Source organism: Balaenoptera borealis (assembly GCF_965194805.1).
Source record: "Balaenoptera borealis genome assembly, chromosome: X".
In the NCBI taxonomy this organism is placed as follows: Eukaryota; Metazoa; Chordata; class Mammalia; order Artiodactyla; family Balaenopteridae; genus Balaenoptera; species Balaenoptera borealis.
Genome location: NC_138881.1, coordinates 12,601,964 through 12,629,618, shown reverse-complemented (window position 1 = coordinate 12,629,618; position 27,655 = coordinate 12,601,964). Strand labels below are relative to the sequence as shown.

At 42.6% G+C, this 27,655-nt stretch overlaps 1 protein-coding gene across 5 annotated transcripts; it reads left to right on the top strand.

Moving 5' to 3' along the window:
- The first annotated feature begins 1,127 nt into the window (after window positions 1-1,127).
- On the top strand, window positions 1,128-26,442 carry ASB11 (ankyrin repeat and SOCS box containing 11). 5 transcript variants are annotated; one of them, XM_082375851.1, is made up of 8 exons: window positions 3,154-4,156; window positions 5,507-5,582; window positions 11,475-11,554; window positions 16,426-16,533; window positions 19,006-19,156; window positions 21,929-22,063; window positions 23,174-23,365; window positions 25,837-26,442. In XM_082375851.1, the coding sequence occupies exons 1-8, from the start codon at window positions 4,061-4,063 to the stop codon at window positions 25,959-25,961; spliced, it is 963 nt and encodes a 320-aa protein (XP_082231977.1). In that variant the 5' UTR covers window positions 3,154-4,060; the 3' UTR covers window positions 25,962-26,442. The 5 variants fall into 5 exon arrangements, with proteins under 5 accessions (XP_082231980.1, XP_082231979.1, XP_082231976.1 ...); XM_082375850.1 differs by lacking the exons at window positions 3,154-4,156; window positions 5,507-5,582 and adding an exon at window positions 2,487-3,069; XM_082375852.1 differs by lacking the exon at window positions 5,507-5,582 and having other exon boundaries at window positions 3,681-4,156.
- The last annotated feature ends 1,213 nt before the right edge of the window (window positions 26,443-27,655 follow it).

The window sequence follows — 27,655 nt, the reverse complement described above, 5'->3', positions numbered from 1 at the left end:
ATCTGTAAAGTACTGTGCATGTGAGCTACATAATTATGCATTATATCTTGCAAGCCATCTTAAGAGAAATTGGAATTTTGACTTAACTTACAGAAGCCCAGTGTATGATCAGGCCCCCCAAGATGGCTGTTCTCTTGCTCTCTGTACATCCCCTGCTGGACCAGTGCCTGCTTCACCTACACCCCACTCACATGACTGACCTTGCTACATACCTGCCCCGGCCGGAGCTAGTGATTATTCTAATCTTTAGATCAGAACATCTCCACCTGATAACTTATCAAAGGAGCCGTGAGGGGCGTGCCCCTCTGCTGGTTTCCCTGGTAACTGATGAGCCCACCTGACGTCAATTCCCCTATAACTGGTAAATCTGCCCCTTCCCTCGGTAGCGAAGATTCCTGCCATGTCCCGCCATCCTGCCGGCTGCTGTCTGCCGCACGCCGTGGGGTGTCGCTCCAGGACGTTGCTTCAAATGTGTAAGATCCCCCATCTATTAAACCACTGATATCTCTGTCGCTGACTCTAGGCTCTTCGGTCTTGAGGCTGGGCAAGTATAGGGCTTGCAGGCCTGCGGGGTGCAGCCCAATGCCCAGCTTCTCCCACCCACTTTGTTGGAAGCAGTGGAAAGCAGTCCCCTACGTTGATATGTTCTGATTTATCTTCCACCAAAACATTTTTGGCTCAGTCAGGGTATCCTAGGTCTGTGTTTAGTTTCGTGAAGGATTTTTAAAGGCCTCTTTATCCTTCTCTGCATTCCCAAAAGAATCTGGATAGATGTTAACTTGTATCATCCTATGGCTGGATTTTTAAAATCTGAAATTCTGAAAATTAAAGTTCTCTACAGATTTTGATTTGTATTCACAGCACTTTGGGGAGTTGATTTTCCTTTATCCTTCATATTTGGTTGTGGCTCAGTGATTCTCAACTGGATGTGGCAGTGGTGATTTTGCCCCCTGGGGGACATCTGGCAGTGCCTGGAGACATTTGTTTGTTCCAGCTGGATAGGGGTGGGGCACTGGCATCAAGTGGGATGCTGTTAAATATCCTATGATGCTTTTGGACTGCCCCCCACACCACAGAACTATCTGGCCCAAAATGCCGTAGTGCCAAGGCTGAGAAACCCTGGAGCTCTAGATGGTTTCGCCTCCTTAAAAGATACCATGAGTTAACTCCTTACTTCAGTAGCCTTTTACGCCCATCTCAAATGTAGTGCTCAAACGTGCTAAAGATGGTCTCTCTGAAATAGTACAAAAGTCGAGCTTCTCATGGCCAGCTTTTCTGGTACGTAAAACAAAAAGAACAGCCAGGTTTTAAATGAAAATTAGGGCGAAAACAAGATTGAATAGTGTTACGTAATACTAGATACACCACTGGGCTGACATGAGTAAATGATCACCTTCTTACAGAACAATTGGAGAAAGAGACATGAAAAGAACTGAAATACCTGTGTTGATGTATTTTCATACATTGGCACGCTACCAGGTAATCTAAGCTTGGTAAAGTAACCTTATATGTTAATATATGTCCTTGAGAATGGAAACCGCACAAGCTCGTGATGGCGTGGTGATACACAGAAATGGGTATGTTGTATATTGTGACTCAAGGCTGATTCTCATGCCTTACCCTTTTCACAGAGTACAGGGAGACGGTTCTTACATAGGGAGTCATTCTATTTTGCCTGAGTGCTAGGAGAAACTCCCGTATTTTTGCATCAAGCATTTATTAAATAAGATTGATTTAGTCGTCTCCTATAATTTTATTTGGGCTTGTCTTTTCCAATAGGTTGTAGAAATGTAGAAAATCTAATATAGCCAAGAATGAAACAGGAGACCTAGAGTTTCCTCATCTATTTTTCCCAGGTGAGGAAAATTACACATAAATCAATTTTACCGGTATTGGCCAGCTGATGCATGTCAAAGAATCAGGGTTACAAGAGAATATTGTGCAGCGAGGGAAGGTACTGATTCACAGAATCTTTGGGTACTTCACCCAGAACCTAGATCATCTTCATCCATTTCATTGCAAGTCCTCCATGATCGACTATAGCCCACATTTTCCAGAACGAGGCACCACCTTTACTGACACCTACAATGGGAAGTAAAAGACCAGGAATGTTGCCGGAGGACTTTGTCATGGATGAAACTATTACAGCCAGTGGTCTAATGCTTCCAGTCTGGAGAGACCTCCAAGCTGGGCCTTTTAGGGGCTTCCCTGGCGGTCCAGTGGTCAAGACTCCACACTTTCACTGCAGGGGGCACGGGTTCAATCCCTGGTTGGAGAACTAAGATCCCACATGCCGTGGGGTGCAGCCAAAAGAAAAAAATTAAATCAAGCTGGGCCTTTTATTAAATACTGCCTTAGAGTAAATAATCTTTCTTAACTGGTCATATTTTAGATTTGGGCTTCATCTCCCATAAACCTCAGAATGCAGAGAAAATGAAACGTTCCAGGGGCTGGTACTTCCCACCAAGAGCATAGAATGTATTAGTACTTCTTTTCATGAGCTTCAAATAACTTGCTTCGTCCCCATGGGATCTGAAAGGTTTGTTCTATCTTTCCAATCCTGCCTTCCAATATAATGTAGCAGAAACTGGGATTTAGGAATAAAAACGTTTTGGACATGAATCCTGTTTGTTAAACAACACTGAGGAATGTAGGTCTAGAACTATTGGGTGTTTCTGGTTTGAAGGAAGTTTCTTTAGTTCATTTAACATTGCCATGAATGTCAGTGCATGCAGTCGCCAAATCACAGCTAGCTTAGAATCTACAGACTCAGTTCTCCGTAACAGGAGCACAGAGAGCTAGAAGGTTTAAAATAGATGTCATATGATACCGATTATAACTCAGTGAAATTTTGCAGTCCCAAGAACCTATACAGAGTGTGAGCCAAAATGGAGGACAGTCCTGTTTCCTTTGGCTTTAAAAACATTTTTATTACAATGTTTGCTACTTTTTTTTTCTTCAAGCTTTTAATTAAAGTGTTCTTGGCGCTCCTAACCCATTTCTATATCGTCAAAGGAAATAGAAAAGAAGCGGCTAGGATAGCAGAAGAGATCTATGGTGAAATTTCAGGTAAAAATACATGAGTTTGTTCCCAATACTTTAAAAGAAACCTCCTAGATAATTCATATGAATAATATTTCTAGAAGGCAGATTTTATTTAAACTTTGGCTTTGAGTGGGTAGTTTTAAAAAATTATTATTTAAAGTAGCAAATGGTGTTGACTGCACCAATTTGTGAAGGATTTTCAGCTTGCTTTTCTGCAAATTAGTAGTTTCATTAGCAGTTATTATTTAAGAAGTGAATAGACTAGTGGCTTTCTAAGAGTATTTTGGGAAAACTCATTTCTACTAACAAAAGAATTACTTTATAGGATTATCTTCTTGAATATTTGTAATCAAATGTTAACAGTGCATTCTAACAAAACTGTTTTCCCCAGGAAATGGAATGGCCAATAAATTTGATTTAAAGCAGCAATATATATGCTATATATATGTGTGTGTGTGTGTGTGTATATGTGTGTGTGTGTGTGTGTGCTGTCATTTGCAATTCGAATTGCTTAGCCACTTGTCACTGTCAGGAAAAAACCCTTCACTGAATCCATTTATGCCCAGCACCATGCAAAGCACAGCAAACAAAGGTTATTGTAATATGAAACGCCAACCTTTGGTCCAAACGTTTTAAAGTCTCCTGCTGTGTAGGATTCAGTCTCCATTTCTTTCAAGAAATGATTCACGTTAATTGTAGGGAGAGGCTACGAAAGTAAATAAATCAGATATCATGGTTACTGCTGGGGCTGCCACTGGATAGAGGAGTATTTATTCATAAACAGAGTTCCGAATTTCCCCGTGTATTTTTAGTGTTCGCAGGGGTTCCAGGGTTACCTCATTCTTTATCTAGTATCCATTTCACCTTGCACCCTGAATTCTCTTTCAAAATAGACTTATGTTATGTGATTCCAATACACCAGACAACTTTAAGGACACTAGGGGACAGCAGTCTTATCCGAAGAGATAAGACCTCCAAAGACAAAACATCAGCATGCTTCAATTAACAGGGGAAAATGAGAAGAATCTCGAAGTTTCGGGAAGTGGCAGAAGGCTCGGAGTGTGGAAAGAGATTTCTTTTGGGGATTATATTTGTCACACGTTTCAGGGAGGTATGTCGCTTTGACTTGGTTTAAAAAAAAAACTCAAAGTAACCTTAATTTCAAGTTAAGCATAATCTGAAAAGCTGTTTTCTAATTTAATTTGTAAATCGGGGCAGGGGCTTTCTAGACGTTTCCATCACAGTTTTGATGTTCTCATAGATACATCATCCTCATGGCTTAAATTAGTAAAGTCCGACAGTCAACATCAGCAAGAGTGTGTTCAAAACGTTTTCTCCTGGTGCTCGTGTGCATTATTTCTGCCCTTGTGGTCCTTAACGAAGTACTCTTAAGAAAGTTTTATAGGAGTCAAAACCTGGAGCCATAATACAATTCTCATAAATAGAGCGTACTCATTTTTTAGCTCAGATATCTTGTTGAAGCTCCTAGGATAATATTCATTTAATTTGCAAATGGCATGGTGTTCTATTGCAAATGGCATGGTGTTCTAAAGTCAAAAACGTGTTTTTCAATGATCACTAACAAGAAGCAGTGGGGTGAATAGTGCCTGTTAATTTCTCAGTTTAATTTCCTTCCTATATACATGTGTATGTGTGTGAGGATGGCTGCGTATACGTCTACACACCACTGACACACCCACACACATATATAATAGAGAGTATATCCAGATTTGGTAAATAAGGCTTTCTGTAATAATGTAGGCAATAATACGCCAGAAACAGTCGTTTTTACATGATTCCAACAGCGCTTTTTCTTTTGACACTGTTAACAGTCAGATACTATATATACATATATATATATATATATATATATATATATATATATATATATAGCTAGACATTTTAAAAACCAAGAACAAAATTTTGTCTAAGTGTTCAACTCAAACCAGAAATTACCTTTGCTGCTTGTTGGTCAGACAAATGTTTGTTGGGAAAATATGTGACATTTAATCAGTAAGTCAGCTCATCGACTTACTAAAATCTCAGAACTTTCTTGAGTCCAATAGCATATTCTGTTCCTGTAAACTATCGTCAGTGTTGTCAAAAACAAGGGGAGGTAGTATAAAACTCAGCCAGGGCAGAGTTTAGCCTGTCATAGATCCTGGCACTTTTCTTTTAGAAGCTGCACCTAGCATCACATCCCTCATTAAATATCTTTTTTTTTTTTGGCTGTAAAATTTTTTGGAAGGTTTTTTTTTCATATTCTGGAGTACATCATTCGATAACTTTCTTTGTGGTTTAAACTATTACTTTTGTAAGTAACTCATCAGAATTGAGTTCAGCTATGTTTGGTTGGCTGTACTTAGTTTTTTCCGGCTTCTTTGTGTAATTTGTCAATAATATATATTTATTCTTAAGTTTGAAACATTGTCATTGGCCCTTGATATTCTTATATCTACAGCTCCAGATGCATCACTGGCCCCTGCCTTCAGGCCATAGATATTTCTGCAGGCACTGTGTCTCCCGAGAGACGTGGGGTATGATTTTTCGACCTTTGCTAATTTGGCCAGAACTGAAGTATATTCAGTACAGTGACTTGGTCATCAAACTTGATAAAAATAAAGTGTAGATGCAGGTTGATAATCTCTTATTGACAACCCTTGGGCCAGACATGTTTTAGGATTCAGGAGTCTGGGGGATACTAGAATGATTACGCAGCGTGTATACTGTATATTACACGGCGCTCCCAGCAGGACCTGGAGCTTCCTCCCGTAATCAAACGTTTTGATATTTCTATAGTGAAAAATATCAATATTCACACTAAGTGAAAATACAAATTAAAAATAATAGTTTGCTAAACCTGAGCCCTGACCGTGTTCTGCTGCCAAAGGAGCTTGTTTCCAACTTGGTTTTCAGAACTGGGGGAAATTTACAATTGCAGGTAAGAGATTGTGGAGTTATTGTACCCTTTAAAAAAATGAGTTCTATTCTAAGTGTTTTGCCTAAAATCAGTTGTCCTTGTTTTTCTAAATTCAAAGGACTGACCTTGATTTGATGGCCACGCCTCTGCCTGACTCACCATCCTGACTCCTTTTCTCTATCCTTCCCATGTCAACAGTTTTTTTCCCCGCCTTTGGTCCATTCCTGCCCGGTCCTCCACCTCGCCTTGTTCAGTGTTGGTGCTTGTCTCCTCGAGCCTTGGTCCACCCATCCTCTGAGTGGTTATATATCACAGGTGCCTGCTGGCTTTCCCAAGTTGAGACACACGGCATTCAGCAGGGGCTCTGCCACCCGACCTGTCATCTTCAGCTCAGCTCTCCAGCTCCTAGTGGGTTCAAAGGAAGCTTCTTTCTAACACATTACAAAGAGATGTTCATTGACTGTAGTTCATCTCCTGGCCAGAGCTGAGTGTTGTAGAGGGTACGCGTTTTAACGCAATTGTATTATAATACTTTTGATACCTTGGGAAATTTCTTGTAATACGTTTTTTTTCCACTTACCTTTATTTTACTTAAGATATCATTAATTCTGTTAGGCTCTTGCCTATATTTTGGTTCAAATTTGAATTTTCTATTTTTTTTTGATAAGTGCTACAGGAGAAGATATTCCTTCATATGATTTTGGAACTTGAATAAAGAGAATAAAGATTGTTTCATGGGCGCTGGAGATAATAACCAGTCAGGCAGTTAAAAAACTAAATAAATAAACCAGTCGTCTCAAATACTTGTTGGAATTAGGAAGGGTAAAATTTGCAAAAAAAAAAAAAAAAAAATTGAAAATAATAATTGATTTTTATCTTGAATTCTTGGAGCTCGGACAACCATATTCCATCTGAACCCATTTTGTTACTGCAATCTATGGTTTTAGACATTGTCATGAAATTGTTATTCAGAGAGCCTGAGAACTAGAGATATAAATCACATTCTGAGAAAAAGTCAAAGGGGGGAATGAAAATGTACTCGAACATTTTCCATACACCTCATCAGGAACAAGTAAACATATTTGTACAGTAAACAATCTTCAAAGTGTGCCTGCAGCCCTGTGACACAGGCAGCGTGCCAAATAACTCAAAATAGAAGCGAAGGATTGATTGCTACTTCAGCATTCATTTATTTGGAGATCTTAGATACATATTTCCTGAAAGGAATGGAAAAACTCCCTAGCCGCCAAATAACTTTTATCCTCAATTTCTCGCAATTAGCTCCAATTTGCAAAACAAGAATGATAAGAGCAAGAGGCTGTGTGTTGGGAATCAGAATAGAAAAACAGAAGAGCCCACCGTGGCAGAGTTTCTGGAAAAGCGTTTTGTGTGAAAACCCTTCAAGGTCCTTTGAAGCAAGTGCTGGAAAACAGAGTGACCGGAAAGGTGACTTCCAGGAGAGCGGCTTTGTTTCCAGTTGGGAAACCGAAATGACTTCCACATTTAAGGCGATCCAATTGATTTATTTCATATTATTTACAGAGATAAGGGGGATGTAGGAAGGCACCCCCCCCCCCACAAGTCAATCTACCAGGAGGATGGGCAGGATAGAAAAACCAGTAGTTCTTAAAACCAGAACGGGGTGTGTTCTCAAACTGACTCCTCAAATAGGGAGAAAGAGAACTGGAAAGCAGTGGCGAGGAGACAGAAGCCTAGGACCACCCACCTTTCCCTCTTCCTCCCTGGATCAGAAGATGGCCTGCACGCTTGCCTCAGCCTCGGAAGCCTGGGGTGGGAGTTGGGGGCATCAGAGGATGCTGCCTTGATGGGCGACACTAGGAGAGGTGACCAAGTGCCAGTGCGTAGGAAAGGCACTGGGTGTGAGACATGCAGTTGAGGCCGAGTGCACAGGACTGGTCTTCTCTTCCAGGCCGCTAGGGAGACATCTCCCCATCCCTCTCGCTTCTCCCCACCCCCACGGCACCAGAGGGGCTGTTGGCACCTCAAGAAGGAAGTGAGAACATGCTGCCCTTCCTCGGGCGGAGAGGGGGCCAGCCCCTGCCCTGAGAGTGGGCAGAGGAGCGGAGATGACAGTTTTAAAGCGGACTGACCAGTAGACTGGTGGTCTTGAAATCTCTTTCTTGAAGTATGCCATAAATACAGATAAGTGCACAAACCCCAAAGCGGACAGCTGGGTGAGTTTTCACCATGGGGTGCCAGCTCCCAAGAGCAAGAAACTGCCCGTTATCAGCATGACCCTCACCCCACCCACCTCCAGTCAGTCCCTGCCCCTTCTCATGGTACTTTTGACTCCTAACGCCCGAAGTGAGTCGGGCCCTTTTGTGCTTTATGGAGATGGCGTCATGTGGCACATCCTCTTCTGTGTAGGGCCGCCTTCATCAGCGTGATGTTTGAGAGATCTGTCCAGGCCGTGTGTACGGATGGCGTGGGTCTTAGGGGGCTGAGGGGTAACAGAAAGCTACTAGAAACAGGAGGAAATCGTGGTTAAGGTGCCTGCTTCCCAGCAGGAAAGGGGACACCGCGGCCCGCTTGGAGGCAAGTTTTAGAAATAATAAAGCCATTTCACGTTGCTGTTCTAAGTTAATAATAGCAAACGTTGCCATTTAAATCCTGGTTTGAAGCAAATACTTAGAGTACCTTCAGGTGACTCGGTTGACTGGCTATTGTTAAAACAAAAGAATAACAAAGCCACAGCTGTGGGTTTGCTTCTTCGGTTGGTCAGGGCGCTGAGTTGCCATCCACGGGGGAAGACCGTCCTTCCCAACTCGGTGCTTGTTATCCCTCTCCAAGCCTGGTGAGGCGAGAGGGCGACGCGTCTGACGCACACTTCATATTGAACGGGATGGAGATGTAGTCGAAGAAAACCAAGGCTGACCACTGAGGATTCTGTGCGTAGTTATCTCATTATTCCTAGCTTATGCAAATGATCAATGTCCAAAGAGGTTGAAAAATCCTCCACTCATCAGCTTTCAACTGACTCAGGAACAAGTGGACATACAAACGCAGTATATTTTCAGGTTAAAATTGTTGTCTGTTTTTCTTACTAGAAAAAGCATTCTACCTATCAGAAGTATGCAATTCACCAGTGATTAGATAGATAGATAGATTGATTGATAGATTAATAGATGGATAGATATAGGTAGATATAGATAGATAGATAGACACTTTTTATTTCGGAACTAAAGTGGTACAAAGAATTCCCACTTCTCTTTGCCCAGACTCCATTCATGTTTATCCAGCTGTCCGGTTAACATCCTTGATAGCAAAAGGATCCAATCCGGGCGCATGTTGCCTTTAGATGTTGTGTCTCGTCAGCCTCCTTCAATCTGGTTACAGGGCAATTAGTTTTGAGAACATCCCTCAGTTTGAGCTGGTTTGAGGTGTCCTCACGATTAGATTCAGGCTATGCATTTTGAGCAGGAATATTCCAAGCAACGCTGTGTTCTTTTCACCGCGTTCCCTCCAGTAGGGTGTGATGTGGCTCATTGTGTTCCAACAGATGGCACACTGTGCCAATTGGTTCCATCGCTTCTGAGGTTCATTTTGATCCCCGGGGTAAGGTGGTGCCTACCATTTTGTTCCACTGTACAATTACCCCTGTTCCCTTGATAACTATGTAATTATTTTGTGGGGAGATGATTTGAGGCCGATTCTATTATTTCTCCTATGTGTCTAAAATTGGTGTTCTACTATGAGGAAGAGCTTTCTCTTCTCCCTGTTTATATACTCATTTGTATCAGTGAGGCCTTATAGATTCCTGTTTTATTTGCTAGGGTATAATCATGATTTATTTTCATGCTCAAATTGTCCCGTATTTGGCCAGTGGAAGCCCCTTCAAGGCAGCTTCTGTACTTTTTGACATTTCCCATCGTTCATTGAGCACTTCCTTACTTTCTGGCAAGATGTTTGCGGCCCATCTTACATTTTTCCTGGCATTTCAGCCTTGGAACCAGCCATTTCTCCAAGCAGCCCTGGTTTAGGTTTTCTCAGTATACAGTGCTATTCTATCTATCTAGATATATCTATATATCTGTCTATAGGTAGAGATATATAGATATATCTGTAGAGAGAGAACCAGATGGGTCACCAGATCCCACCTTCAGCCCATAGATATTTCTGTAGGCACCATCTTTCCATATACACACATATATTGAAAACCACATTTTCATACCAATTGCTCTAATTGTTCCAATTTCAATCCAACCCTGTAGAGTTCATTCTAGCTTTCTCCTTTTTCAAAACCCAGAGGGTTAGAGAAGATAAAAATTGAGTTTCAATGTAAGAAGAGGTTTTATGGAAATGTTTAGAGCCCTGGTTCTCATCCATTGGAAAATTTCAGTCTCTCCTTGAGGACACACTACTTCAAGTTCACATAATTCCATATTTGTTGGGATTGTTTTTGTCAAGGTCGTAGGTATGGGAAAGCCTGAATTCTTAGCACCATCCGGATCACCTAGAAAAAGGTGATAAGATGGGCCTTTTGTGTTAAACCCAAACTGTGTGACGTGCTCGTCAATGTATGAAGAGCACAGTTATAATTTGAAGAATGCTCCAACTTTGCAAACCAGTGTAGGTTTTCTTCCAAAACAAATGATTGCCCTTCAGCATGTTTAATAGAAGCTTACTTCTCAAATGCACACTTAAGCTTGTTAGTCTTGTTTCCTGACAAGCAATTACAAGAAAAATACATTTGTAAGGCAGTTCTAAGGCTGTTCCTTAGAGCGCTACCCTACCATGTGTGCTTATTAATCATAACTTTTCTTGAGCACCTAACATCATGGATATACTTTATTGGCCTACTTAGAGACCAAAGAACCTGCTAAGTACTAGATTACTATTCCCCCACTTTACAGATCAGGAAATTGAGGTTCAAATGATTTCAGTAACTTGCCCATTTTGGCAGAGATAGTGGCTGAGGCAGGACTGGCCCCGTGCTTAGCCAACACGTTCAAACTGCCCACCAAAAACTCTTGGAGGATTATGTCATCTGAAAAACAATATTCTGCATTATGATAACAGATCGGCTTCATTACCAAAATCAAAGAATTATCTAGGGGATTTCGAACAAAACCATTTTCCCTGACCCCTTAGGGTCTCCTTCCTGGCATATAGGATGTCTTAGGGTAGGGGTGAAGGGGGAGAGGCAGGGGAAAGAAGAAAGTGGGGAAGTTCATGGACCAGCTTTGCCCTTCATTTTGCCTATTCAGAGTTATCGGATTCAATCACTGGGCAGTATTTATTTGAACGGAATGTATTCCTTATGAAAACTGCCCCCCAAAGCCAGAGAGATGCTCCGTGCTCCCTCTCCACGCCCATGGACTGTATCCTCAGTGGCTGGTCACCCTGAGAGTGGCTGACCGGAGAACCTGAGGCGTGGTGCCAGCTCCTCTCTCCTTCCGCCAGACCTCCTCTCACAGTGGGTGGGCACATGAACAAGCAGGAGGGAGAAGACTCCTGACCTTGACTCTGAGCTTGATGTGTGTTTCAGATTGCTGGGCCGATCGGTCTCCACTTCATGAAGCGGCAGCTCAGGGACGCCTACTGGCCCTGAAAACTTTGATTGCACAGGTGAGTAAACGAAAGACTTGATCCTTGGTGCTTGTGTTATAATCAAGCGTCATTCTTGATCAGCTTTGACTGCCGCAGGGGTCTTGCTGGCCCCATCTGAGTCCCAGCACAGCCATTCTACGCGGATGCATCCTCTCCCAACTCGCTATTTGTCCCTCCTGCCTCTCCCTCCTTGCGGAGCTGGCCGGTTTTCTGCCCAATTCCAACCTTCCCCTTCTGGGTTTCCCTTTGCTTCATAAAAAGTTTCCCTATGAGGCTGATGGGGGATGCCCTCAAACCTGTGTTGCACTATCTCACCTTGCTCTCTCCCAGTGTGCCTCCGTAACAGCAGCCCTGAAGTTGCGTAAGTCAGCTATTGCTCTGTAATAAATTACCTTGAAACACAGTGGCTGAAGACAACAAACACTTAGATTCTCATGGTTTCTGTAGGCCAAGGAGCAGCTTAGCTGGGTGGTTCTGGCTCCGAGTCTCTTGCAGGCTGCAAAGTATCAGCCAGGGCTGCAGTCATCCTACAGCTTGAGCGGGGGAAGGATCTGCTTCTAATCTCACTCATGAGGTTGTTGGCCATTTTCAGTGCCTTGATGCCTGGGCCTCTCCATAGGGCTGCGTCACAAGATGGTAGCTGGCTTCCTCCACAGACAGCATGAGAAAGGGCCTAAGAAGGAAGTCTCAGTACCTAACCTGCCTCCAAGGTGACATCTGATTGCTTCTGCCGTATTCTATTCATTAGATGGGAGTCAGTAAATCCCGCCCATACCCAAGGGGAGGGGATTACACCAGTGAGCCAATACCAGGAGTCCGGAGCCATCTTGATCACTGGGAACCATCTTAGAGGCTGCCTACCCTGATGATCCGCTGTTCCAAAAGCAAACATGGAAATAGGTTGACAAATGGGTAAATCTTACTCCTTTGGGAAGATTTCTTCAAGTCTTAGTTATTAAAGCTAATTTATTTTTACTTACGACTGTATCCCTAGCACCATGAATAACGACTAGAGGCCTAGTAAATATTTGTGAGGTGAATGAAAGTGTACACAGTCCATTTACTTTGTTTTACAGTCTACGTGTGTACAGAGGAGGTAAGTCATTAGATCTTTTTTTCCACATCCTAGCTACCACCAAACCTGGCTTCCTTATTTTAAATTTAAACAGCTGGACACATTGCTCTTTTTCTCTCTGTGTGTGTATGTGTGTGCCTCTTCTTTCTTTCTCCTTTATGAGTTGTGTTACTTCTTAGAAAAGTAGAGGCAAAAGGAAAACAGTACTGCCAGTAATAATCAAATGGACTTTGCACTTGATTTTATCACTTGCTTATTTATTTGTAAGCACTTAAAATTTTATTTGGTTTGATTTTTTTCCTTCCAGTTTTATTGAGATATAATTGGCCTACGGCACTGTATAAGTTTAAGGTGTACAGCATAATGATTTGACTTACATACATCATGGAAGGATTATCACAATAAGCTTAGTGACCATCCATTGTCTCGTATATATATAACAGTAAAGAAATCGAAAAAATTTTTTCCTTGTGATTAGAACTCTCAGGATTTACTCTCTTAACTTTCATATATAACATAAAGCCGTGTTAATTATATCTATCATGCTGTATCATGCTGTATTACATCTCTAATATCGTCTACTGGAAGTTTGTACCTTTTGACTCCCTCCATCCAATTCGTTCTCCCCACTGCCCGCCCCCCCCCCCCCCCCGACCTCTGGTAACCACAAATCTGATCTCTTTTTCTATGAGTTTGCTTCTGAAGTATAACTGACCTACAACACTATGTTAGTTCCTGTTATACAACATAGTGATTCGATATCTCTATACATTTCAAAATAATCACCATGATAGGTCTAGTTACTATCTGTCACCAAAGAGATTACATAGTTATTGACTATATTCCCCGCACTGTATATTTCATGCCCGCGACTCATTTGTTTTGCAACCGAAAGTTTGTACCTCTTAATCTCCCTCATCTATTTCCCTCCTCCTCTGACCTCCTCCTCCTCTGTCTTTAAGCACTTAAACTGTTATTTGATTTGATTATTTTTAATATGTGACATATTCACATAGTTTCCAAATTAAAATGACAGAAAAAGGTACACAGTGAAAAGTCTTGCGTTCAGCTCCTTCTTCTTGGCCCCCGACCTCAATACTTTTATTAGTATTTTAAATTTTTAATTTTAGAATACTTTTAAAGAAGAGTTGCAAAGACAGTACACAGAGTTCCAGCATACCCTTCACCCAACTTCCCCTCGTGTTAATATCATACATAACCGTGGTACTTTAGTCAAAAATAAGAAATTAACATTGGTACAACACCATTAACTAAACTACAGACTACTGAGACGACACCAATCTTCCCACTAGGGTCCTTTTTCTCTTCCAGGATCCAGTCCAGGATATCACATTGCTTTTAGCACTTCTTTATTTTTAACTGTATTTTATAAGCATGTTGGTTTCTATAGTGTCCTTCAATGTGTAAAGTACATTCTTCATGGAGAATTCTTCAGCCTTTTCTTAGTACATCCCCACTTTTTTACCCTTACACACTGGTAAAAAATGGGTTATTCTACTTTATTTTCTAGTCTATTTTACGTGTAGACAGTGTGGTGTGCTGTGAGCAAAACATTAAACCAAGGGCCGGGAGCTTCTGACGATCACGCTGGCTGTCACCGACAGCAGGGGAACCTCAAATCTTAATAATTGGAACTCTCTGCTCCTCCATGTTCTCACCCGCAATGACAGTGAGTCACTCTAGCTGATCTTTCAGGCCTGTCCAGCATTACATTTGTACAATTCCAGGGGTTCTTGAGAGTTTGCATCGGATCAATGTTTTTTTTTTAGCACACTGCTGCCACCTTGTGGACTTTTTTTTTTTTGGCCACGCCGCGGGGCTTGCAGGATCTTAGTTCCCGGACCAGGGATTGAACCCCGGGCCCTCGGCAGTGAAAGCACCAAGTCCGAACCACTGGACAGCCAGGGAATTCCTTGTGGACTATTTTTTTTAAATGCTCTTATTTTTTCTTTATTTTCTTAAAATGAAATTATATATGGGAAAAGGAAAAGAAACCCCCTTGTATTAGATATCCAATTGTAAATATACGGCACGGCTCTGGAGTAATGACGTCATATTCAGGACATAAACACGGACAGGACCAAGGAGGCACAGACAGGCCCTAAGATGCCGATGGGACTGGCAATAGTGGGCAGTCCCAGCTGCTGGCCACAGGAGGGATGCAGCCAGTACCATGGAGGTCTGGTGGGAGGGGTCGGGAACTTAGGTTGGGGCTCGGGGTCCCGGGTCTTGCACTAGGTTTTGGAGCGTTTCAGCTGGTCAGTTACGAGGCAGAGAATCAAAAGCAGAGCTCGGCTGGGTCCTGGCAGAACCTAAATCCTTTCACAGATAGAAAGTGGTGATCATGGGGGCAAGCGGTAAGGGCCAAGTTGTAGAGTCAGGGCGTGCAGTTGGCCGGCAGCTAGGCTGAGCCCGGCATCTGTCAAATGGACTCCAAGGCGAGGAACGTGCAGCACGGCACGACGGGGAGGGCAAGTGTGGTAGGACTGGGCGGAGACGCTCGGATCTGGGGAAGAAGAGGAGCGTTAGGAGGAGCCCCCGGCTCCAGACTCTGGTCCTCCTGCGGAGAGCTCGGCAGGCGGCGGAGGTCTGGCAGTCAGCATCACGGCTACTCAGGCACAGGAACCCTAGGAGCACCATCTATTTTACTTTCTACTCTTGAGCCTGGGCGTCATCCTTCTGTGCCACATGCACTTCTAACACCCCCAACCCTGGACTCTGTCACCCGCTCCCCATACCCACTGCTGTTCACACCTATATCAGCCTGTGCCTGACTCATCGCCGTGTCTTCATGACGCTCCTTTCTCCAGTGTCACATCCCCACCTCTCCGAGCAGCCCTCCATGGTGCTACCAGTGTGCTTTTCCGAAAACGTCCTATGTATTAGCTCCAGACCTTCTACGGACTAACAGACTTGAAAGGCGCCTCATTCCCTATAACACATGCACCCCACCTCCACCCCCGTTCGGAAACCAAGGCCTTTCACGATCTGGCTCTAGTTTACCGTCCCCTTTCATCTTCCCCCTCCCCCCACTTCCCCTTTTTTCCTCCGCCTCTGTCACATGTGGGCTCTTTCTGATCCAGAGATATAGCAACTATCCACCTACGCGCCCTGCCTCGCCCTTCTCTGCGTCCCACATTTGCATATCCTGTTCCCTCCTCTGCGTCCCACATTTGCATATCCTGTTCCCTCCTCTGCGTCCCACATTTGCATAATCTGTTCCCCCCTCTGCGTCCCACATTTGCATATCCTGTTCCCTCCTCTGCGTCCCACATTTGCATATCCTGTTCCCCCTTAAGGGAATGCCTTTTTTTTTTTTTTGCCTTCCTAGTTTGAAATTTTTTATGCTTCAAGCCGTAGCTAAATACTACCTCATTTGCAAAGTTTTCTCTTACTCCCCAAGGCAGATTCAAGGATACCCTATGTCCCCAATTAAAATGTGAACATGCTTCCAGTATGGCAGTATTCTGGCTGGGTTCCTCCCCACCGTACCCCACCCCACTTCCCGCCACCATTTCTGTCTCCCCACTAAACTCTTAGAGGAGAGAGACCCATGTCATAAGCTTTGAAGCCCCAGGTGCTGGCACATCGCCGGGCCCAGGATACTGAACGAGCTTTTGCTGAATCAATGAATCCGAGGCTCCCAGCTATGTTTGGATTCCCCTAGTCATGGCCTCTACTCGTCTCTAGATGGTACCCGCAGGCCGCGAACACTTCACAAACACGTCCGACAACCTTGCCGTTTATTCTTATTGCTGATGCAGCCTTTAATCCACTTCTCTCCAAATCGTAGGGCGTCAATGTGAACCTGGTAACAATTAACCGGGTCTCTTCTCTCCACGAGGCGTGCCTGGGAGGCCACGTGGCCTGCGCTAAGGCCCTATTGGAGAACGGCGCCCACGTGAGTACCATCCCCGCCCGCGGGTCCGGCTGCCCAGGTGCAACCGCTAACATCTAAAGACCCATCAACTTCCAGAACCGTTACCCGCGGTGGGGTGCGCAGGCCTGGCCCCATCGGCGCCCATATTCTTGGATGGTCGGGAAGATACTGCTGGTTACCCCTCTCTTCAGCCTCTATATCCTTGTGCCAACGTTCAGATAAGGTAATTTACAGAATTCGTTCAGAACTGTGATACTAACTTGAAAAAAAAAACAGCTTGAGCTAAAGTAATTTGAAAACTGATCTTGGAAAATTTATTTTAAAACATTTAAAAGAACACATTGAAAAAGAACAACAGGGGACTTCCCTGGTGGACCAGTGGTTAGGACTCCGTGCTTCCACTGAAGGGGGCACGGGTTCCATCCCTGGGTGGGGAAGGTCCTGCGCGCTGCGCAGCACCGGCCAAAAAAATTTAATTAAATTTAAAAAAATATGAAAAGAAATAAAAAGAACAGCGATCAAAAACCACTCTTAATTCAACACGCTACACCCACAACGATTTTTGTTGAGCAAAATTATCAAACTAAATGAGCTTGTAATAAATAATACATTGGAAAAACACTACACAATGAACTTTATCTTATTTTTAAATTCTCTCCTTTTCAAGGAGTGACTGAGCTGCTGTATGTAGTACAGATATCAGCATAGAATTCTGAAATTAATACTTCTGAAAACCTCAAGGACTTTTATTTAGTCACCAGATATTGTTTTGATGTTACTTTCGTTTTTGAACTCAGTCCTTGTATTCTTTGTTTCATGAGCTGTAATGTTTTTAAGTGCCTGACGAAGATTTTTCTTTGCATTTTATATGGAAGTTGGGTTTCTATGTGTAGAACTGAATATAAAAGTTTTCCTTGGGCAAAGCGATTTTCCCGATGCCATAGCGGTCACGTATTTTCATTAGGTAGTGCTTCTTTGAGGGCAAAGTTTGGTGGTGGCCATTTCCTTTGAAGCTAGGTGACTGGAGTCACAGGTGGGAAACAGAGGAGCCTCTGGGAGGTTCTGTGGGGGACAAAGAGTACGACGTGGTCCCTTGTCTTTGGCAATCTTATGAGGGAACAGCCACTAAATAGTATACTATTTAACATTCAAATTACAGTGAGAGAAGGAATAAGAGAAAGTTGATCAATCAGTAGAAATTTCCTCAAAACTGGCAGTCCCGTGGGTGCCTCAAACTCAGTACATCTGAAACTGTGCTTATCATGTTCTTCCCTCTGGGAGCGGCTCCTCTCTTGGATTCCCAGCCTCAGAGACCAGGTGAAACATATTCCTGGTTTCCCCAGCCGCAAGCCTGGAATCCTCCCGTTTCTTCCGTCTCCCCATCTAATTAATCACAACATCCTAGAAATCCTTAGAGTTTATGAATTTACACATATCTGTCCCTGTCCGTCTCTGCCATCTTAGCATCTCATCTTTAACTTTCCAATTGAATGGGGGCCATCCTGGCATCGTGGGGAAAGATCTTGTTTCTGAAACAAGAAAATTTAACATCCTGATAATCACAGGCGTATGTCCTTAGTTGTTGAGGCAGAATGGCTTGACATCAAACCTTCGTTGTCCTACATTCAATCCTGCCGGAGCCTCCCCACCAGAATGCCTTGGTTCCAGGATGTTCTTTTCAATCTGTTGCTAATACTCAAAGATGCCTCCCAGCTGTGCTGGTTCTCACCTGCCCCTCAGATCCCTAGAAGGCACTGAGGGTGGTTGGAGACACCATGTTGATGGCTATTTCCTTTGTGTATTTCGCCTGGTCATGATCTCTTTAGGATTCCCTTTTGGCATATGCAGTTTCTGCGGATGGCAGTAGACCAGAAAGGAAATTTGTGGCTAGATGGTTTCTCCAGTACTTTTTGCTCCTGACATGTTTGTTCATGATTGGGACGGGGAGTCGGCTCCGTATGAATGGAAAATGGAGATCATGGAGATAATTGTTGCAAATGTCTCTTGAATGCTTACTGAGCACCAGGCAACGTTCTAGGTGTTTACCAGATAGTAACTCACCTCATCCGCCCGATAACCTCCTGAGGTCGATTCTTTTATGGTCCTCATTTTACAGATAAGGAAACCCAGGCATAGAAAGTTAGTATCCCAACCGGATCTCTGAGCACATAAAGGAGAGAGAGCTGGGATTTGAACGCAAGCTAATTGTTCCAGAGACCATGTTCTGGTGGCTCCTAGGAAGCTCTAGAATACCCCTGAGTACATCTTAAAAACTGCCCCATTGGCCCCATTTGGCTACTATTGATATTTATAGGTGAGAGTTGATAGGTTACTGGTACCTAAAAAAAACCCCACAATACTGTAAGGATGTGGAGTTCCCTCGTTCATTCACCGGCATGGGAAGTTTCTCCAGGCAGATACATAGGAATGCACACTTGGAGATGGTGAGAAAGAAATAGCAAACCCTCTGGTTCTCTCTTTGCCCATCGTTAGGTCAATGGGGTGACAGTTCACGGAGCCACGCCCCTCTTCAATGCTTGCTGCAGTGGCAGCGCTGCGTGCGTCAACGTGCTGCTGGAGTTTGGAGCCAAGGCCCAGCTCGAGGTGCACCTGGCTTCACCCATCCACGAGGCAGTGAAGAGAGGTAAACGAGGCATCACGTCGCACACAGAACATTGGTGGGCGCCCTCCAATCTGCATGAATCAGTCATAGAGTGTTTACTTTGCAAGGATCGCCCAAATCTTCTTCACCAGTAGACTAGGTGTGGCTTAGAAATCCCACAGCAGTAACTTGAATATACCTAAATCTTTAGGAAATACCACTGGGGCATGACACAGCTCTTCTTAGAACCAGGGAATGGCTGTCTGCCTCAGATGTCCTCTTTCCTGGGCTCAGTCTCCCAACAGGCCTTGCTTGAGGCTCCTTGCTGGTGTTTGGGCGGCAGCTGGTGGAGTCAGGAGTGCAGGGGTAACTTCCACGAGCTGTACTGTGTTTACGTCTCTGTCCTTACTAGAAAAGAACAGTTCATGCCCCAAAGCCCATAAAACATCAACCACGACCATAAAACAAGTGATGAAAGTGTCTGAAAGCCCAGACCGATAGTGTCTCTAATTGGAGGCTTAAAGGTAACTGTCCACAACAAGCAATATACTCTAGATGAGCTGACAGCTCTCAAGGTCATTAGTTACTGAAAAAAAGTTGCAACTCTAAAAACCGTGGCATTGGAAACCTTGAGGTGGATTCTAGATTTCTGTGTTCTCAGTTGCTTTTGAAATGATGGAAAAGAGTAAAATTAAGGAATTTTAAAACTGTATGCATAGACTAGACATGAACAAGAAGAGCCATTGAAAGGCCAACGCCATTTGTCAAAGGTCACACCCAAAGAGCAACATTTCTGTGTTACCCAGCGGTGGAGTTATTCTCTTATATTGAGATCAGAAATACAGTGGAGGGAGTTCCCTGGTGGTCTGGTGGTTAGGATTCCGGGCTTTCACTGCTGTGGCCCAGGTTCAATCCCTGGTCAGGGAACTGAGATCCTGCAAGCTGCATAGCACGGCCAAAATAAAAAAAAAATTTTTTTTTAATTAAAAAAAAGAAATACCGTGGAGAAGTTAGAACACTGTAGAACAGTGATCTTCGCTGGTATAATGAGAATTAAAGTCTTTATTTCAAAAGGCAATAGTGAAAGATTTGTTCCAGGTTGTTAAACATGTCACTTGGTAATTTTTTTTTTTTTGCAGTGGATTACTATAAATGATGCAAACCCCCAAATTTCAATGTATCTATGGTTTTGATGTCCTATACATATTTAACAAACATTTATTAATTAATAATTGATGCTGATTATTTCCCAAACTTCAAGTAAGTCCTTTAAGTTGTAGGGAAATAGTCTACTTTGGAAATGGTATAAAAGTGTTTAAAATTTTTAAAATATTGAAGTAAAAATTAATCTATTATGTGTATTTCCATCCAAACGCTTAAAAATGGATGAACGTTGGTAGTGGTTTGAATTAAGTAATTCTGCAGTGCTTGGATGGTTATATATGGAGTGTTTGGTATCTATATACCTCCAGTATATACATGCTTATCATAAACAGATGAATTCGTGTGTCTCTACATATTTTTTTCTGTATCATAAAAACATGTGAGGGACCAATGTCCACAGAGTGGAAGGATGAATAGCAAATTCATTATTTTAGATACTATTATATTAGTGCCAATCATTTGACTTTTATATATTCATTTTTTAAAAACTTCCTGAGAACACTTAAATTTAACTCAAGCTAGGCTCAGTTTCTTCTGGAAAAAAACAGAAGGGACAGGAATTATGTTTTTAAATGTTTATTAGATACACTGAATTTACCAGGCAGTTTTAGGTCCTGATTGGATATTATTTCTGGATTCTTACAGCTTTAAACCTCTAGGAACAAGCGGGGTCAGTCTGAGTCAATACTTTGACAGATTAATGCTATAATTGAGGTATAAAATTTACTTATGTGAACAATAGTAAAATAGTTGGAGTTCACGGAAGTCTTATTTGTAGAGTTTAATGCATAATAATGCTTAATTCAGAATTTGTGATGAATCAAGCAGGCTTGAGATGAAGCTTATTTTGGTGTCATCTCTAAAGAAAAGGTTGGTTAAGCTGATCAGTGATGATAAGATTTTGTTTTTTTTTAGGAAACATTTAAACCTTCAAAAAAGAACCAACTCTTTATAAAACTCCCATCAAAACCTCAGAAGCATTTGCTCCCAAACAAATCATTCATATGCTGCAAATTAATCATGTCTGTCTCTTCACTGGGTGAACTCTCCAAGGAGAATGCTTACTTATCTAGTTCTTGTTGGCCACTAAACTTGAGAGTGCAGTTAAATAGATTCTATACTTGAGGCTTTTTATTAATTCTCACAGGAGTCTTACAGGTTGACCAAAATAAGGAGGTGCATGGCGTGACCATCCACCCAATCTTACATGCATGGGCGAGGAAGAGAAGGAGAGATTTGTAATGGAGGTGGATGGATCAGGGCTGGGCCTTGGATTTGAGCACTGGCTTTTCAGGGTAATAATAGCATGAGTCATTTATCCCCCTGGGTCTTGTAGCCTCTGCCTGTAATCCGGTGACTTATTATAGAGAGTGATTTCAGCTGTGTTCCTTGGAACCCTTAGTTTGGTTGGAGGTACCTCAAGGCTGCAGGGAAGAATTTCAGTGGGGCGGGGGGCGGTGCATGGGCATGCTCTTCTTTCTAATCTTTTTATTTTGGAGATTTCTAAGATTTCCCCCACCTCCCAAATTTTTTTCTGCTGAAAAAAAAATCTAGGTTGTTTCTAAAGCCCATTCCAGATAAGCAATCTTATAATTCTGTGAATAGTTAATATTTCCCTTACTTGAGTGAGGTTATCTTGTGTTCCACCAGGTAATAGAGAATGCATGGAGATTCTGCTGGCAAATAACGTTAACATTGACCAGGAAGTGCCTCACCTTGGAACTCCCCTGTATGTGGCTTGCACCTATCAGAGGCTAGACTGTGTGAAGAAGCTTCTAGAATTAGGTAACTTCCAGAAGTCTTTTCATGAGACGAACCAGTTAACCTCGTTGGTTTTCCATGGCTTCAGAGGCGAAGTTCTTGTCAGGCTGGACAAAATTCTGACAGCATTTGATATCTAAATGGTTAAAACAACTTCAGAGATGAGTGTCTGTAGTTCTCAGTTCTGCTTCTTTTGATATTGGCTCCATTTACCTGGTATGGTTCTCCTTGGTGGTCTGAAGAGGAGAGCAAGAGTCTCTTTCCCATAAATCCTCGGGGAAAACAACCAATTGTATTTCACTGGCTCCTTTTAAGTCACATGCCCATTTCTGAACCAATCATGGTGGCCAAGGGAATACAATATGCAGATTGGCTTAGGCCTAGATTTCAGTCTACACTGCAGTTGTTGGGCTTCACTGGAAACACATGAGCTGGGAATCACGGGAGATGGTTCCCCAGAGGGAAATCTAGGTGTGGTTACCAGGAAGATGCTGGCTAGTAAAAACAGCAGACATCTGTCATAGAGTACTTTAGATCAACCCTGCTAAATTAGTTTTTTAATTCTCAAAGGCATATACAGAAACTGAGAGTCCAGGGAAAAGTAAAAGGTCTTGAAACTATTATTTGGTTAAAGATTCCCCAAACTTAGCCACTGACATAAAGGTCGAGATTGTATTAAGAACCTTTAAATAAGAATTTTTGTCTCTAAGATTTTTTTTGTCTTTTTTTATCCCCTATCATTTACCACTCCCTATGGGAATTCAGAAAACTTTTTTTCGAGCCCAGAATAATGTAAATACCAAATAAACCTAGCTGTGTCCTTTGCCAAAAAACAAACTAACTCTATGTAAAAGGAGCTGCAAAGATTTAATTTTGTCTGTCACACAGTTCCTGTGGGAAGGCAAGTAAAGCATTTAAAATGACTAAAAATATCTTTATTAGGTACTTTTCTCATCAGAGTATTTGGAAACAGTAGGCATTGCTGAGGGTCTGAGCTTCAGTCATACATTTTCAAAGATTTGTCAGCTACGTCGTGGCGTTTAAGATGTCTTTATCGATGGCTAGCACATTTCAGGCTCGTAGTGTTTCTCCATTAACCTTGGGTGTTGAATTGTGGTCATCTGCTTTGTTAAGGAGCCAATGTTGACCACGGCCAGTGGCTGGACACCCCCCTCCATGCCGCCGCGAAGCAGAACAGTGTGGAAATCATCCACCTGCTGATAGACTATGGGGCTAACCTCAAGTGCAGAAACGCTCAGGGCAAAAGTGCGCTTGATCTGGCAGCTCCGAAAAGCGGCGTGGAGCAGGCGCTCCTGCTCCGGGAAGGTAAGGAAGGGCTGGGCGTCCGTTTCTCTTCCACAGGCACATTTGCCCTCTCTCCTTCCGGTCTCCCCTCTAGACTCTCTTACCCTTTCCTTTTCGTCTTTTTAATTGGGAGTGGCACGTGGGAGGGGGCAAGTCCTAGCATCTCAGAGATGGGATTTTGTCTGCTGGGTGTCTTCACTTATAACAAAGGGACATTTACATACCACTGGTATGTTGCTTTGTATTTGCATTAACAAGAAAATAATCAGAGAACTTTGGTGAAAGGGCTGGGCTGTCTTGTCTATCCTGGCAGACCAAAACTCTGCTTCGTAATATTTGGAGGCAATTCAGGGAAAATGAAAAATACTTGAGTAGAGATGGTCGGGTGGACACAGAGTGTGTCTTTCAGAAACTGGACTAGACGGTGAAGTTGTTTGCCTGTTCTCCAGCTCAGCGAGTAGGTGGGTTTGCGCTCCGCATTGTCCCACGCCCGTGTCCACATGGGCTAATGCATCTCTAGATGCTAGAGGAGGGAAGGTGGCGTCTACAAGGCTTCATGTCCCAGATTCTAAAGAGAACCGTGCTGTGTCCCTACAGAAAGAGGACACTATCTGAGCCTATTCTGAGCGTCTGTATGCTCGGGAGACTATTAAAGTAATAATAATTATTCAGCTTTCCACGTGTCAGACACTGAGCTAGGTCTGAAACATAGATTCATCTCACTGAATTCTCAAAACTTTAAAGCCATGAGAACTTTATAGTAACTGGTGCTATCCCAGCTGCAAGCGGGAAAAGAGGAGCATGAAGAGATGGGCTTTCAGAAGGTTACACGGCTACTAAAAAGTAGGTCTAGGATGCTAACCAAGAAATAGGATTCCAACTTGCACTCTTTTTTTTTTTTTATTATTGGAGTATACTTGATTTATAATGTCATGTTAGTTTCAGGTATACAGCACAGTGATTCAGATATATATGTGTGTGTGTATGTATATATAAGTATTATGTGTGTGTATATATCTATTCTTTTTCAGATTCTTTTCCCTTATAGGTTATTACAAAATATTGAGTGTAGGTCCCTGTGCTATATAGTAGGTCCTTGTAGTTTATCTGTTTTATATATAGTAGTGTGTATCTGTTAACCCCACAGTCCTAATTTATCCCTCCCTTTCTTCCCCTTTCGTAACCATAAGTTTCCAATGTGCACTCTTAATGTTTTGATGCCCCAATCCTGAATCTTCTGAAACAATTTCTAGTGAGGAAGAGTTTAATTTCACTCACCAGTTCCATTTTGTGAAAGTGCCCCCATGTCTTGTATACCTTTCAAGTGGGATGTTTGGTTCAATAGTTTTAGGAATACTCTCCAGACCAGTGCTTCTTAAGCTTCAATGTGTATATGAATCACCTGGGGATCTCCTTAAAATGCAGATTCTGATTCAGGAGCTCTGGGGCGGGGTCCCAGACGCTGCACGGCCACCAGGCTCCCAGGTGAAACTGATGCTGCCAGTCACACTTTGAGTAAGATGGGTCTAGATTATTTCCAGTAGTCGGTGTCATTAATGATTGTTCTTTGATTTGAACCTCTACTGGAAGAATTCGGACCTTCCTTACCAGCTCCCAGTTTGGAAATATGGGACACTTAACAACTATTAGCTGAGAATATGGTTTATAGCAGTTGTCACATTTCCTGTTTCCTTCCATCAAAGATGTTTCCAGGTCCAGGATTCATATTTCTTCTAAACAAGTTCCTCTGTCTCTGTCTTCATAAATACAGCTGCTTGCTCTAGAAGGATGAACAGCAGCTATGTCAGAGGTCACTCTGAGGAGCTTTAGTTGTGTGACAGGAGAGACAACTTTGCATTCTTGCTTCCCAAGACTTTAACGAAGGGCGATGGTCTGCTCCTCCAGGTAGCGTTCTGTCACATGGATGCTCCTTGGCAATATCAATCCAAGTGTCATCCAGCTATTTATTTGCCTGTGTCGTCACCATTTCTCACGGGGTGCTAGACGCTGTGACAATAGGATTTTCTTGAAAAGGAAAACTTTGTATAGTCCAGTAATCACATAGATCTACTTGCATCGATCTTTATTGATACAGTCAGGTAAGGAAATAATGGGGCATTATTACAAATGCCCCTGTGTGACAAGGATCCCAGCCAAATGCTCAGTCAGCCTATCCAACCATATTTTGGACACTGGTTAGTTTGCTTTCCTTCGGGACTCAAAGCCTTGGTTGGGCACGATGACTCCATGAGACCCCATGAGATTGAGGTTCAGGGTATAATGGGGTCTAAGTGAGTTGGATCCTTTCTCCAGATCCTCTGCTGAGCTGGGATCCTTGCGAGAATGGAGGGCCCCGCCGAGCGTGAGTGGGGACCCAGCCAGCACCACCGCATGGGCAGCTAGAGCCAGGAGGTCCCTGTGGCCCGACTCTCGGGCCCCAGCACATCTCCTGACACCGCCTCTGTGACCGAGCATTTTAATTCCTCCCTCAGGCCCGCCTGCTCTTTCCCAGCTGTGCCGCCTGTGTGTCCGGAAGTGCTTGGGTCGCACCTGTCATCAGACCATCCACAAACTGTACCTGCCGGAGCCCCTGGAAAAATTCCTCCTATACCAGTAGCCCCAACTGTCCACGGGAAGATACTTGGAAATAAACAGGTTGTTGCCTGCTGTACCCAGAGTACCTAGTGTAGACACCCAACAGCTAGACTCCCTAGTGTAACACCCAACGGCTAGACTCTCAAATGAGCTAAGCTAGTTAGAGCACATCCCTGATGGGCTGGCACACGTGCGGAATGAAAACTCCTGGTTACTTTAATGTTCTCTTTAACCAAGGGGCAATGAGAAACTTTTCTGTTTTTAGCTCTTGTTGTTAAGAAACTTTAAACAATTGTGAAGTAGGGTGAAATTAATAGGCTGTTTTTCAAGATTCATGATCTTCGATTATCTAAGGATCACCATTGTGAATAGCGTGTAGACACATATAAATCTGGGTGGATAAGATTAGGATGAATATAAGTATTCCAAGATGGGTTCCTGATTTAGTTCTTCCCTTCTTCCCCCTTTCTTTCTTTCCTGCCATGAATAAATCTCTGCTGAAATTTTGTTTTCTTGTGTTTTATTTTATATATAAAAAAGCCAAATACTATAAACCATCACAGTTAATTGAGACTTGCACTTACTGAGGTCCTGGTTGATGTTGATTACACATGGAAACGATAATATTTTGACTATATTAGGTACACTTCATTATTAAAATTAATTTCACTTCTTTTTACTTTTTAAATGTGACTACAATCCAATTTTAAATTACACATGTAGCTAGCATTATATTTCTGTTAATACTGTTCTGGACCTTTTCTGATTTTCACAACTCTGGAATATCACATAAGTTAATCTTAATTAGTTAACTATTTGGGGGATAGAGATTAAATTCTTATTTCACATCATCATCTAAAAACGAATGTTGGTTTTTGGAAAATGTTAAAACATTTTAAACGATGGTATAAAATACTGGAATAAAATGTTCGTGAATGTACATGAAAGGGAAGCTCTTTTCTAATCATAATATCAAAGGCAGAAACTTTAAAGGAAAATACTGATAAATTAAAATACATATGATAGAATATGCAGGAATTGGAGGCTTTCTATCTTCAAAGTGTTCTCCGGAGTGCATTTTTTGGTCCACCTGCATCTTGCTGAATGTCTGAAGTCTGTGTTAAGCCCCAGGATGTCCTAGGATGTTCAGTCTGTCTAGAATCCTGCTGTTGCATCCACTTTCTGAAACGTCGGACTGTGGATTTCATGACTCGTTTGTACGAACCTCCGAACTCTGGTAGGGGTGTGTGCGTGTGTGAATCACTCACCAGAACCGATCCTTCTGGATCCAGAATGGATGCAGAACAAGTCCAGATTCCATCAAGCTAGAATTAGACCCTCAGATGAATCATCTAGTTTATATGAGATTATATGGCTTGCTTTTGGGGGTTCTGAGCACTAATATAGATTATTTCATTTTTTTCACAGGATGTGGAATGTTTTATTCCCAAAGTGGTGTGATTTCTCACAATTTCAATCATATTTGAAGTGCCTTAGGGTAACTTCTCAGTTCATTCATTCAACACATTTTTACTCAGCATCTGTTATGTGCCAGACACGGTTTGAGGCTGCGAAAAAGACAAGGTCCTTGCCCTCGAAAAGCTTATGTGTTAGTGGAGGCAACAAGGAATAAGCATACACATGTCATCATGTCAGGAAATAAGAAGAAAAATGAAGGAGATTAGGATAAAGAGTGATGGTGAGAGCCACTATTTT